The following is a 14,166-nucleotide window of genomic DNA, read 5'->3' as shown; positions in this document are numbered from 1 at the left end:
CCACGTCTCGTCCCAGTGCTGGGACCCCCATATGGCACAGACCTGCGTTAGGCCTGTGCATTCTGCCAGTCTCTTTGAGTTCATGTGTGTCAGTCCTGTTGTGCTTAGAGGACCTTGTTTCCTTGGTGTCCTCCATCCTCTGTGACTCTTGCTGCATTTCCAGCAGGCTTCCCTGAGGCCTGAGGAGAGGGGTTGGTGGAGGCATCCCTGTTAAGACAGGCTGTTCTCACTCTTTGCACGTTGTCTGGCTCTGGGTCTATGGGTTTGTTCCCACACTGAGGAGAAGCTTCTCTAGTGATGACGGAGCATGGCGCTGATACGATTCCTCAGCCAGTGTGGCCAGCCTGTCCCCAGGGACTGCCTCCTGGATTCGGCAGCTGAGACAAAGGGATGTGTGTCTGGAAAAAGGGCTGTAGGAGGTCTGTGATCCCCTGGGAACCGGGGTGGAGGGTGGAGGGACAGATAGACGGGGAAGGCTGCAGCTGGTGACCTGCTACCCGGCCGGGGATAAGGCTTGGGTCTGTGTACTGTGTGCATGCCGGGTGCCCATGGAAGTCAGAAGAGGGTGTTGGATCCCCTGGGACGGGAGTTACAGACAGCTGAAGGCCACCAGGTGGTGCTGGAAATAGAACAGGTGTCCTCTGGAAGGAAGAGCAGCAAGCGCTTTCAACTGCTGAGTCATCTCTCCAGCCGCACCCCGCCTCTTAAGTATGTGCTTTCTCTAAAACTGACAGAGTATTTTCTAAGCACCTCCAGCTTTCTAGGTCCCCAATAGCATGGCTGAGGGTCCCATGTTCTCTCTGTTCTAGAACGTGCTCTTATCTGCTGCCAACACTTACTCCACATCAGACTGCTACCTCTCTACCTGGTGGTAACTGTTACTGCTGCACCGAGTCCTGAGTGCTTTGAGATTGGAGACAGCACTCTGGTCCCGTTATTTCAATACCCTGATCCTAGTTTCTTTTGGGTGAACTAGAAATGAGCTGTCTGGTAGGAGCTGGCTCTATTGCTACTGGCAGGCTTGCCAGTGGATTCCTCCAACACAACCAGGGCCCCCAACGAATCACATGTCTGCTGCCTCCCAAATCCCACAAGGGACTGACAACCAGCCTTGGAGCCTCAGGCACTACCGAGGGTGTATAGATAGCAATGTGAGGAGAAAGAGGAAGAAGGCAAGTCTTCCTCCGTGTTACTTCTGGACCCCCTGGTTTGTGGAAGTTTTATTGTGATACTGCTCTCTTTAGGTTTTTGTTTTGTTTTGTTTTGTTTTTGTTTTTGTTTTGTTTTGTTTTTTTCTTTCCTCGAGTCAGAGCTGGACGGGAACTCATGATCCTTTCTTGAGTGTGTACACAGCTAAACTTTGCCTTCATTTATTTATTTATTTTTGTCTACAAGATTGTCTCAGTTTTTTCATGCATTACACAAACACACACACACACACACACCTCTGCTGGAGCCAGAAGGGGATCAGGAGTTCAGCCTGGGAGGAGAGGAAGGGACGAAGAGAAAGATAGTGAGGGGAAAAAGAATATATAAGTGGCCAACACTTAGTCTGTGATTTGGCTTTTCTCCACTGACTTTTGCCACGGACCACCGAGGGGGCTTCTAGCCGTGGAGAGCAAGGGTCCTAGGATATCAGGTGGGGACGGATTCAGTGCGACAGACAGACACGAACACAAGGGAGGTTCAATGCTGCTGTCAAAATCTTTACTTGAGCACAGTGGTTTATACAGTCATGAGAGGAACTTCTGCTAGCTACAAACCATAGTTTAAGAGATACAGATCAGGTTACAAAGTGCAAAGTACAGCAATAATCAGAAACTAAAAGTACAACAAGGTCCTCTGTCTACGCACAAGGGCCAGAGACAGACTGTGGTTAATCACCTCAGAAGGTGGCATGAGCTTTTCTTAGAATTTGCAGTCAGCTAGGTGAAGCTGGCTCTTTTTTCAAGCATGTTATTATTAACAGTTTTTACCCATGAGAGAAGTACAAGTCTGAACATCTATAGCCCATAAAGTTGTTATATTCCTTTACACATCTTAATATTTCTGGTAGTCCCATACATTGTAAACCAAAACAATCCCATGGGGTGCCATACTTTACTACCGCCTTGGTGAGTTGTGTAATTATGTCATTTTTCTCTGTTGCAGTTAAAGTGCACCATGGAGGTCTGGCCCTCAAGATTCTTTCCCAGGGACTCAGGTCCTCATATCTTATCTTTTTACCATCCTTAGTAACCCTTCGTGTTAAATCCTCATCACACACTCCTATATATGATAATGGAGGGTAGGGAGTGGTTCTTAGAGCTATGGTCCTCTGTATTTGGGTCTCTGCCACCATTTCCCTTCGATCCAGTCCTAAGTTGTCCCATTTCTGTTTTACTGGGAACTCCCAGGACTGCTTCACTCTCCTCGCTATCCTCACATTCCTAGCTATTCCTTCTCTTCCTAGAATTCTTTAGCCTATACTCCAGCTGTTGCCATTTGTCAAGTGCCTCCTGTACAGTTGCATTTTCTTTCTGTATCAACTGCACAAACACCTTCACCCCCAAGGTGTAGTTTCATTTACAGTCATGCTTCTGGTACTGTTTAATATGAGACGTTCAGCTTTCTGCGGAACTGCTTCATCCACAGCCACCATTGGTTCATTTCCCGATGGACTCACATCAGGTTTCTCAGTTACTGAGATGTTCAGAGGGTAAGAACGGCCTTGCCCTGGAGGTGGACTTAATAAGAATGCGTGAGTGATTATAGAGCAAGGAAGGAGGAAAAGCAGAAGTAGGCCAATAACCAGGCTCTGTACACCCAGGACTCGGGATGCTCGTCTCAACAAATACCTGGGCTTCTGCCAGGGACCCTTGCGAATCTGGTTGCCCATCACCTGATCGATGTCGGAGCATCCTCCGAGCCGATAAGGTTGCATGTCACACAGACTCTAGCGGAGTGGGTGTGTCAGACTTTCATGTATCAGGCTTTCCTGCAACAACGCAATGTCCTTTAGTTATAAAACTGCGCATTTGTGCATCATCTCGTTAAATGTGTGTCTATCGATTTTTAAGACCTTACATTATTTGTGTCTTTGAAAAGGAGAAATAAAACCCGGGGGAAGCTCCCCACGCAGCTTGGAGCTTTGCCCCCTGCATTTCAGTTTCCAGGGTGCCAAGTCCCCCTTAGTTGGCTGGGAGATCCCAACGTCTCGCGCCTCCTCCCACGCACGCCAGTCTTGTTGCTGTGGAGACAGACCTTGCAGCGCCAAGACTTGAGAGGTGCTGGGAGCTGGCTGGCCAACCTCTGCAACAGGCTGTGGGCGGAAAGGAGGAGCCAGAGAAAGTGTCCTCCGGGCAGAGAGGCCCCAGACCCCGCAGAGGCCCCTTGCTGTGCTAGCTCCGCCTCGCCACCCCCACCCACCCAGAGCATAGAAATACAGCTGCAGTCCCGGCCACCGCCCACTGCACTGCGACCCAGCAAAGACTTTCTCTCAGCAGCTTATCCGCCTGCTCCTGCTCTGCGCCAATGGCTAAAGGTGCCTTTCCACGCAAGCCCTGGGGTGCAGAGCAGATGCATTTCGACTCTGATCCTGAGTCCGAGGACCTGTTCGATAAGCCGCCCCCGGAGGAGGGCCACACTGCCCGGGTACCCAAGTCAGCTAGCAGGAAATCTGGTCGGCGCGCGGGCGGTAGGGCTCCCCGCGCTGGGCTGTCCCGAAAGGCTGTCGTGCGCCCAGAGCCCAAGGAAGAGGAGCCTCCGATGGACGAGGGCTGCTACCTTGACCACTTCCCGCACCTCTCCATCTTCATCTACGCGGCCATCGCCTTCTCCATCACCTCCTGCATCTTCACCTATATCCATTTGCAGCTTGCCTAATTGGCTAGCCGACGGGGTGGGACAGGGCGGGCAGAGTCGAGAGGAGGGGAGGGTAGAGGGAAAGAGAGGCCCAGCCTTTTGTTTTGGAGATGCGCTGCACCCACTTCATCTAGCGTTTGATGCTTCTTTTCTTTGTTGCAGCTTTGTCTAACTGTTCATCAGACAGTCCAAAGTCATTGCAGGCAATGGAATAGCGGTGCTGCTTGCACCCACACACAGAGTGCAATTAGTCTCTAACGTTTAGGATCGTGCATTGGATTGAATCCCGTTTGTAATTAGGACTGCCTTTGTACCCTACCACTTTGTCACGTGAGGGCCCAGCATTTTTGTGTTCCTAGAGCTTAGAGCGCAGAATGAGTCCAACCTTCTGTTGTTTAAAAGGATGGACCAGACCCGAGCCTGCAGCCTCCCAGAGAGGTTACCAGGCTCAGCGTGCTGAAGCTCCATGATGCTGCGTCATCCCGGGATGAGCCAGTTGTGCCCAGGAGCTCTTTCGGTCAGGGCTCCGTGCGCACCAAGCTGGTGGACCTGGGAGAGCAGCGGATACGGCTGGACGTTGGAGGTGAGTGACGTTTGTCAAGGTATGAATCTGCCCCCGCAGAGTTGGGGCTGACGGGGCCTGTGCATTTTTCCTTCCACTTAGGTTTCACGGCTACCAGGACGCAAGGCCTGTAGTAAGCAGCAGAGGTGACCACCAGAAAGCCAGTGCTCACGACGGGCTTTTGGACTGTGTGGAACAGACCACAGACCTTCAGGGATGGAGGCCTGGAATTCCTGGATTCCATGAGATGAGACTGAGGGCCCTCCTTGCTGGGGCCCATGGGAGGACTATGCTAGAGAATTTTCCGGCAACTTCATTTCAGCCTGGAGGCCTTCTGAAGCCAGGGGGCCAAGATGAAGGGGCTGGGGCTGGGGCTGGGGCCTGTCAATAACAAGAGTTCTGCTGGGACTTGTCTGTCATCTTAGACTCAAGAGTGCAAGCCAGGACTCACCCTTGCCGTTATTCACCTACCCACTGTTCACTCGTGAACGTCAGCTGTTCAAACGCAGAATGCCCACACTGCTGTACTCTACGGAGATGTCTGTGATTGTGATGTGTCTGATGGAATAAATCACATTCTCCGTCTCCGCTGTATTCACTTCCGACTGACAACGGCCCTTGACGGGGCTCCCTGCTCTGCTTTAGTCTTCACTCCCTGAACATCCCCACTATCCCTGTAAAACTGACTCGGATTACCCAGCATTCCTAGGTACAGCGACTCTCCATAGCAAATAGCTATGCAGACCCCTCTGTGGCGTCTGTCACTATGCCCGTATTCCTATTTCCACAAGCCCCTAACAGCGGGTCGGCCTTGGCTCCGTGTTGCATTGCCCACTGCTCCTCAGTACACAGTCCACTTGCCTCTCTATCAAGGAGCATCTGGCCCAGCAGAGCCTCAGCTAAAGCTCTGAATATGCCCCATGTCTGACAAAGCTTGGGTTCTTATAAATTCTTTTCCAGTGAAAGGGCCTTCCTTCACTGTTCCGGCCTTCCCTAACCCCGTGTCACCACATGGTTTGGTCTCTAGCTTCTCTGCACTTTTAAGTGCCACAAGCCTGGCACCCACTTATGACAGCCTGTTTACAATTCCCCCTAGCCATCAATGGCACTGTTGCCCCAAATCATATCTCCAAGTGGTTTGGAGTCAGTTTCCGGTTTTCCCCGTGGACAGTGGATCTAGTACTGTCCTTTAGTATTGCTCCCCATTGAAGCCCTATGTACAGGCTAATACTCTCACCTTACAGTCCTAGACATGGTTGTACCACCTAATCCCAACAGCAGATTGCTCCCTCTAGTCCCAAACCAAATCACCCATTCCTCAATACTTGTTATTAACTCTCGCTTTATAGACCAGGCTGGCCTCAAACTCACAGAGATCTGCCTGCCTCTGCCTCCCTGCGTGCTGAGATGAAAGCCAGAACCTCTACCTCCCTGCGTGCTGAGATGAAAGGTGTGCGCCACTGCACCCCGGAACCTCTACAATCCTAACATTGACTTCAGTGTCCAGACTGGAGATGGCTCAGCTGTTTGGAATGCTTGCTGCATGGTAACAGAGGGCTCAACCAGGGGAAGACTAATGTTCATTCACATTCTGTCAGCTCTCCTTAGTGCCTGTAGTTATCTATGGTGAGACCAGTGAAACACCCCGCCCCCCCCCCCCCCATATTAGCACGTTTGTTGGCGTCACCTCTGTTCCAATCTTGTTAGGCAGCCATGTTGTTAAGGTGAAGCTTATGCACACAGACACTAAACAGACTCAACAGGGTGTCTGTGTGTGAAAGACCAATTTAAGAAACATGAATTTGAAGAGACATAGGAAGGGCTGGAGCTTGAAACATAAGGGGAAATCCTTCCCTCCCTACCCCCAACCAACCAAGTAACAAAAGAATGCTTGCTACTTTTCCAGAGGACTGGAGTTAGGTTCCCCAGCACCTACCATCCCCCACTGGCCCAGCTCCAAGGAGTCTCATTCCTCTTCTGGCCCTCACAAGAACCAGCAAACATGGGATATAAATCCTAGATTCTTATTGACCGATTAGACCTTTGCTGTCTGGGACAGCACAAACGGCCTCAGATATTATTTCCCTAATGGTCTAAGGTATTCTAGACCCTTAGTGAGTTCTTATTCTGGTAACTACATGTCTACAGGACCACTTCTGGAAGCTCTAAGAATCTGTGCCCCGCCCCTTCCACCTTGGGGCTGCCGTAGCCAAACCACGTGGGTCACAAGACAACTCCTCCTCTCATCCTCTCACCCCGACCCCCACCTTTGATTTCTCTTTAGAGGGATGTTTATCCTCACTGGATTGGGGACCACGAAGATAATTCAAGATGATGTCTTCATACTTAACTTGATTATATTTACAAAGACCTTCTTTTTTAAAAGGCAACACTGGGAGCTGGAGAGGTGGCTCAGTGGATAAGAGCCCTGAGTGCTCTTCCAGAGGTCCTGAGTTCAATTCCCAGGGCCCACATGGTGGTGGCATGGCCACCTGTAATAGGATCTGATGGCCTTTTCTGGTGTGAAGACAGTGTAATAATACATATAAAATACACACACCTTTTAAAAAAGGCAACACTAAAAATCCCCAGAAATTACAATACAAACATCTTTTGAGGAGACTGTGTTCAACTACATTAGATTTCCACTGTGCTATGTAAGTTTTCATGTAAGTAAAAAGCCACATTAAGACAAGTGTGGTAATCCCAGCATTTTGGAGGTAGAGGCCAATCTGAGTATATGAAAACTTAACTCAAAAAACAACTATGATTAGGATGTAAACTGAAATTAAAAAAAAAATAAATTTAAATAAATAAAACAAAAAACAAAATAAAACAAAAAACTAATACAGGCTGGAGAGATGGCTCAGAAGTTAAGAGCACTGTCTGTTCTTCCAAAGGTCCTGAGTTCAATTCCCAGCAACATGGTGGCTCCCAACCATCTATGGTGAGATCTGGTGCTCTCTTCTGGAATGCAGACATACATGTGGGCAGAATGCTGTAAAAATAACAAATATTTTTTAAAAGTTAATAAATAAAAAACAGATATATATAAAACAAAACAACAACAAAAAGGATCAGCATTTCTCCAAGGTCTCTTGCTGGACTCCAGGGCTACGGGCCTACCGCCACCTGCTCTTGTAAAGGATTTGTGCTGGAAGGAGAAACCACCTTTCTTCTGTACCAAAACCAAGAGTTGTCTTTTTGCTACTTCCTTATCCAATCAATTAGCAAGTGCCCTGTGTGAGCAAAGTTACTGACGAAAGTGTGCCGTGTTGGCCGGCCCACAGTGGGTGACTGGTTAATAAAGTTACTGATGAAAGTGTGCCGTGTTGGCCGGCCCACAATGGGTGACTGGTTAATAAAGTTACTGACGAAAGTGTGCCGTGTTGGCCGGCCCACAGTGGGTGACTGGTTAATAAAGGAGCTGGCAGCTCACTTCTGCTCTCATGCTGTCTTCAGTCAACAGGATTGAGATCACAGAGGGCTGGTGACCAAAGTGGATGCATCTTTGCTTATGGCATCGTTCTTTAAGCTTCCCCCACAAAAGCCAGTGCTGAATTAAGAATCTCTTCCCATACATTAAGCCATGAGGTAATATATAAATATCAGAAAGTATTTATTTACTACATTGTCAATCAGACACGCCCCTTTTAACGCCCCACCTCCCTGACCCTCTGCTCACTGTCCCCTCCTCCTCCTGCTTCTCTCCAGTGTGGTGTGTTAAAGGTGAGACACCACATGCTGAGCACACTCCACCACTGAGCTACACAGCCCAGCGTCCCTGCCTTGGTAGTCCCTGATACGCTTCATGGCTGCACCCCAACATCCAATGAATGAGTACACAGGCCTAATTTACACAGCAGAAATAAGCAGGAAACATCGAGTTATACGAGGATCCCACCCACTCCTGAAACCATGCTAAAGCATCCCTGCCAGCAGCGTTACCATCCCAAAAGAAGACCTGGATTCACTACTAGATATGAGCGCACTCGGCCTAAGTGGATGAACACAAGCTCTGCTTTACAAGTCCGAACTGGAGTCCTTGCTTTGTGTAACCCAGGAAAGGGGGGTGGGGGTGGAACGGAAGGGGGTGGAGGACACAGCCCCAAAGGCCTAAAAGAAGAGCAAACAAAGAAAAGCCAGCTATTTATATGGTCTCTCCTTTCACTAGAGAAACTACCATGCTTCCAGTCTTTTGCTTTCTTTTTCGACATTGTCTCTAATGTTCTGGAGTTTTCTGCAGTTCTGGACCAGGGACAGCAAACTCTCCTTGAAGTTACTAGTTCCGTGATCTCTGCCAATGTTTTCAAGCTCATCAAAGAAAGTCAAGGTCTCTCTGAGTTTGGCTTGAACAGTTTTTTGCTCCTCTAATTCTGCAAGAAGGGCCTGCTCAGTGCGTAATTCAACTTTATACTTCTCCTGTAACTCTCCGATTTCCTGTTTGAGAAGCTGGAATTTTTCTTCACTGAAAGGGTGTGTCTCCTGACACTTATCTTCAGGAAGCAGGATGTTTGGGGGAATACACAAAATCGACTGCAAAATTAGCTGCTCCATTTTGCCAAAAAGTTTATCAAAACGTCCTTTCATGAAGCAAAGAAACTTCTCTGTGCACTCACGAATCTGGACAGGGCTAATCTCACAGTCCGGGAAGCTCTCCAGCTTCTTCAGGATAACCTGCTCCACAGCCTGCATCACCTCAAACAGGTGGTCTTGAAATGCTACATAGATCCTCAGCAGGCACGTCTGTGGTGTGAAGCCAAAGAACTGGGCCTCGTAGGCCATCGGATCCACAGACATCCTGCTTTGTTGTGCTGCCCTCAACCGTGAAAACCTGCCAGTACAAAAGGAAAAAGAAATTCATTTGGATAAAATCAACAGAGGAAAGTAACAAAGGTCATTATTGATAAGCAAATAAAGGAAGCAAATATAAACTAACGAATCTGTGCTTCTCTGATACCTGCTTTCTTCCAGCCTTAATTCTCCATAGAAGCTCTGCCTCTCTTGAGTCAAGTATAGGAAAGCTACACCCTCTTTCCTGTTCATTTCCCTCATTACTATCACTAAGGCACAAGCCCGACCTTCTGTTGTCTTGGCAACTTTAAAAGCTTGAAGAGATGGCCTCCATGCTTTGAGACCCGGTTCTCTGGGCTTCAGTGATCTACATGCCCACCCCCAACCCTGACCTTTCCACAATGTCTTGCTGTGCAGCCTAGGCGTTGGCCCCGAACTTTCTTTGGTTTGTGACAGGGTCTCACGTAGCTGGAGCTGGCCTCGAACTTGGGATGCAGCTGAGGATGATGCTGAACTTCTGGTCCTTCTGCTTCCAGCACCAGAGTGCCGGCGTCCCAAGCATACACCGACAAGCCCAACTTCTTATGTGGTGCTGGGGTTCGAACCCAGGGCCCAGCTAAGCACTCTGCTAACTTAGCTACACCTTCGAGCCCTTTCCCATGCCGGCCTAATTGTCATTCACAATGCACCTTAAGCGCCTGACTTTTGCTCTCTTGCTCCCAGCCCATCCACTTGTTTCGTGACTCCCTTTCCCATGTTCAATCATTTTAATTACCTCATTATAAATGTCCTCAATTCCATTTTCCACCCTAGCCATCTGATAAAAATCCAACTAAATGATCAAGCCTTTACCCTGACTTGTTTCAAGGACCTGAGAGGCATTCCTTTCCAGTGTAAGCATCTCCAACATGCCATTCCATCTCCTTACGGCCATCGGAGCTTAACCTTGGCACTTTTTGTCACACAACTGTATGCTCGCCACAGGTAAATTTTACTCCACTCCCGGGTAAGGGCATTTAATGAAATCTGCAAACTGCTGCTTCAACTATCAGGTGAATTCTTATGAGAAGACAAGATAAAATTAGCCTTGAAAATTTATATATGTAATGGTTTAAAACAGAAGTAACTATATGGTTATATAAATAGAACTTGTTTTTGTAGTGTCATTCATAGATCATTTCTGGACTGGATATAGTTTTATTTCCTGAACACTTTTCTTAGATTCCTACTAGGAAAACCATGTTCTTACTAGGGTTTTGTTTTGTTGAGTCAGGGCATCATTATGTTGCTTAGGCTGGCCTCAAAATTTCAGTTTTTCTACCTTAGCCTCACAAGGAGCAAGATGCTAGGACTGTATTCTTAAAATGTGTGCTGTCATTTTTTAGCTCTGGCTGACCTCAGAACTCAACTTTTTAAAAAGATTTTTTAAAAAAAGATTTATTTATTATGTATATAGTGTTCTGCCTACAGGCCAGAAAAGGCCACCAGATCTCATTATAGATGGTTGTAAGCCAAGCCAGGCATGGTGAGGCAAGCCTTTAATCTCAGATGGTTATGATCCACCATGTGGTTGCTGGGAATTGAACTCAGGACCTCTGGAAGAGTAGTTGGTGCTCTTAACCTCTGAGCCACCTCTCTAAGCCCAGAACTCACTTTTTTTATGTATATGTGCACATACCCACCTGTGTATTTACACATACATGAAGATGCCCACAGAACCAGAAGGTGTTGGGTTCCCTGGAGGTAGAATTACAGATTCCAGATGCGAGTGCTAGGAATCCAACTCAGGTCCTCTGCAATGGCGCCAAAAGCTCTTTACTCTAAAGCCACCTCTCGAGTCACTACAAATATAGCCTCATACATACATGCTTACTTTTTTAAAAAACTTATTTGGTTTTTCAAGACAGAGTTTTTTTGTATAGCCTTGACTGTCCTGGACTCTCTTTGTAGACAGACAGGTTGGCCTTAAACTCCCAGAGATCTGCCTGCCTCTGCTTCCCTGAGTGCTAGGATTATAGGAAGCATGAGCCATGAGCCCAGCTACATGTTTGCATTTAATGTCCTGACCACTTCATACTTTGCCCACAGTAGTGTGTCAGTTCTGTCATGCACACATATTCCAGATAAAGCACCCATGCTCCTCGTGACAACGACTTCATTGAGTTCTAGTCCTTTTTTTTTAAATGTAGGAACCAGGGCATCACACACATTAGGTAAAATTTTACCAATCAGCTGCATACATCCCTGGCCCTGGCTCCAGCATCTCGCCATCAGAAATGTTACAAAAATGCTTCTTTTAAGGGTTTCAGCTACTTATCTATCCTCCCTTTCCACCCAGGACCTGCATCCATGCCCCACCCAACCTCTGACCATTGAATAAGGTGCTCTTCCAAAATGGAAGAAAGGGCGGCACCACTTCAGTCATACAGGGAAGTAGCCTCGTTTGCTTAGACCTATCTTGTGCTTGTGACCGTGGTGTTGCAGGACTGATGATACCCAGTGTCAGTTAACCCATCCTGCCCCACCAGCCAGGTAACCAAGCAACCTGCTCAGACCTTTGAGCAGGTATCAAGATAAGGAGGCGCAGGCTGGAGAGATGGCCCAGCTGTTGTTAGGCACACCTGCTGCTCAACTACATGAAACTTAAAAACTATCCGGAATTCCAGTTCCAAGGATCTGGCACCCTCTTCTGACCAGCTCAGGCACTGCACACAGCTAGGCGTGGCAAGCCAAATAGGTACCGATTACTGGCAGTCCATACCAAGGCACCGCACTCTCTGACAATTCACTTTGTAAGAACTTCCATTCACATAGTAACAGCAATGGTAAGAGCTGTCTCCACAGTCTAAGATCAGGACCTCCTGCTGTAACTATTTCTAAACTGCTTCATCCATTTGTTGACACAAGTGTGCGTATCCTGAAGTACCAGAGATTGCACATATAATCTATAAGTTAGACAGAGACACATTTTAGAGACTTTGTTGAGCCTGCATTATTGCTGGAATAAACTTTAAATTCCTGTCTACTTTTTAATTCTTATCAGAACTCATCTTTTTTTTAAAATAATTTATTTATTTTATTTGTACTGGTGTTTTGCCTGCACGTATGTCTGTGAGAGGATGTCAGATCCTCTGGAACTGGAGTTACAGACAGGTATGAGCTGCCATGTGGGTGCTGGAAATTGATCTCAGGACCTGTGGAAGAGCAGCTAGTGTTCTTAACCGCTGAGCCATCTCTCCAGCCCCACACCTCATCTTTTAAATTTTGCCTTTTGTTTCCCACTTCCCATTCAGTCACTTGGTCATCTGAGAACATTTAAGTTCTTTCAGTCTTGCACAGTAATTCTTAAACTGTATTCTATTATTTATGTATGTGTGTAGACCTAGATGTGCATATGCCACACGCATAACAGGGGCCCTTGGAGGCCAGAAGTGGGAGACAGATGGACTGGGGTCAGTTATTGGTAACTGTGAGCTAGTAAACATGGGTGCTGGGGTGCAAACTCAGGTCCTCTGGAAGGAGCCGCCACGGCTGCACCCACACAATAACTGATTCAGAAACTGTTATAGAGAACAGTAACTCAAGTCTTTGTTTTCTTTTTTTTAAGTGGAGCATGTGTACTTTGTGGTTGTGTCTTCACTCTAACTTGGTTACAAATTACCCAAGTGATGGGTCAATCTACCGGACAACTTGCACCCAATAAGTCCCTAAGTTTGCAACCTAACTTTGCTTCAAAGTTCTCACCAATGCTGGATTGACAAACCATGACATATAACCAGTTCTAACCAAATTCCTAAATCCGAACTTCCAGTTCGGAGAAAAGTTCCAATTCTGCCTTTTCTCTGTTAGACACTGATGGCCATGATGAGGCAGTAGCTATAAAGCTGCAGTTTTGCCCACTTTTCTTGTGTTCGGCCCACAATCTCCTCTATATTGTCCACGCTGGCCTGGGACTTCCGGGCTTTACTCACAGTCTTACTTCTAAACGTCATTTTCTCCACCTTTCTAACTTGGTTCCTACCACCCTTGACAGTCACATTTTTCCCCCACAATTTTTTTAAAAAATTCTTCTTTATAACTTACCGAAAGACGTTTGCCACGACCAGGGATAGTCTTTGCCCCAACCCAACCGAATTCTATTTTCTTTCCTTCAAGTAAGCACGCCACAAGAGCCAGTTGGAATACACATCCCTGAAGAACCAGCGCTACCTCCTTCGCTCTCCCCTCCGTGCTATTAACTCATCTACCGTCCCTTCTCTGCGGCTGAAGTTAAACACGGGAGGCTCCCACTCCGCCGCACCGGCCACCACCGACAAAGCCCAGAAAACTCGCAGAGCGGGATGCGCTTCTGGCAGCTCCAGCTCCCGTCCCACCCCGCGGCCGCGATGCATGCCGGGAACCCAAAAGTCGCCCAGGCCTGGCCGGCATGGTCCCGAGGGATTCCCTGCAGAACTCTCCGGTGTCCCGGACGCCACGTCCTCCAGCCCCGCCCTTCCCGCTCCTCCTCAGAGAGCGCACACAGCGCCTCCCTTACCGAAGCGATCGCGGAGGCGATGGGATCCGCCACGCACCGGCTTCCCGCCACTTCCTTCAAACCGCGCCGAGCTGCGTGGAAGAAGGCGGCCTCCCCGGTTCTCGGAACCGACTGAGACGCGCCCTCCGCGAACGAACGTCAAGGCGGGATGGGTCGCGCTCCTGATTGGCTGGCCATGGGTCGAAAGGGGCCACTTGGATTGGTGGAGGGAAGGGGACGAGGAGGGAAAGCTAGCTGTGGCCGGCGGGGATTGGCGGAAGGAGCCGGTGCTGTCTCTCTGCGTTGGTAGGCGGGGCAGCAAGGGTGGGTCGACGCGGAGGCGCAACTCGTGATTGGTCAGTGCGCGGCCCTCAAGGCCCCGGCGATTGGTGGCGGGCCGGGTGCGCAGCGCTGATTGGACAGTGGTAGGTCGGCTGAAGGCCCTCTTTTGAGT

The 14,166-nt window shown here is 48.4% G+C and overlaps 2 protein-coding genes across 3 annotated transcripts; one reads left to right on the top strand and one right to left on the bottom strand.

The window, feature by feature from the left end:
- Nucleotides 1-3,465: 3,465 nt before the first annotated feature.
- LOC127208487 (uncharacterized) lies at nt 3,466-3,902 on the top strand. Its single transcript, XM_051167960.1, has one exon. It carries the CDS (start codon nt 3,514-3,516, stop codon nt 3,862-3,864), a length of 351 nt encoding a protein of 116 aa, XP_051023917.1. The 5' UTR covers nt 3,466-3,513; the 3' UTR covers nt 3,865-3,902.
- Nucleotides 3,903-8,574: 4,672 nt separating this feature from the next.
- Mis12 (MIS12 kinetochore complex component) lies at nt 8,575-13,372 on the bottom strand. 2 transcript variants are annotated; one of them, XM_051167957.1, is made up of 2 exons: nt 13,283-13,372; nt 8,575-9,239 (listed from the first exon to the last, which is right to left on the bottom strand). In XM_051167957.1, the coding sequence occupies exon 2, from the start codon at nt 9,203-9,205 to the stop codon at nt 8,585-8,587; it is 621 nt and encodes a 206-aa protein (XP_051023914.1). In that variant the 5' UTR covers nt 9,206-9,239; nt 13,283-13,372; the 3' UTR covers nt 8,575-8,584. The 2 variants fall into 2 exon arrangements, with proteins under 2 accessions (XP_051023914.1, XP_051023915.1); XM_051167958.1 differs by lacking the exon at nt 13,283-13,372 and adding an exon at nt 10,882-10,936.
- Between the last annotated feature and the right edge of the window lie 794 nt (nt 13,373-14,166).

Source organism: Acomys russatus, chromosome 25 (genome assembly GCF_903995435.1).
Source record: "Acomys russatus chromosome 25, mAcoRus1.1, whole genome shotgun sequence".
NCBI classification, from domain to species: Eukaryota; Metazoa; Chordata; class Mammalia; order Rodentia; family Muridae; genus Acomys; species Acomys russatus.
The sequence above is the reverse complement of the archived record's forward strand: the minus strand, read 5'-3'. Positions and strand labels throughout refer to the sequence as shown.

Excerpts from the sequence above, each read along its gene's own strand:
- LOC127208487 (XM_051167960.1), top strand. The coding sequence starts at position 3,514 with ATGGCTAAAGGTGCCTTTCCACGCAAGCCCTGGGGTGCAGAGCAGATG.
- Mis12 (XM_051167957.1), bottom strand. The coding sequence starts at position 9,205 with ATGTCTGTGGATCCGATGGCCTACGAGGCCCAGTTCTTTGGCTTCACA.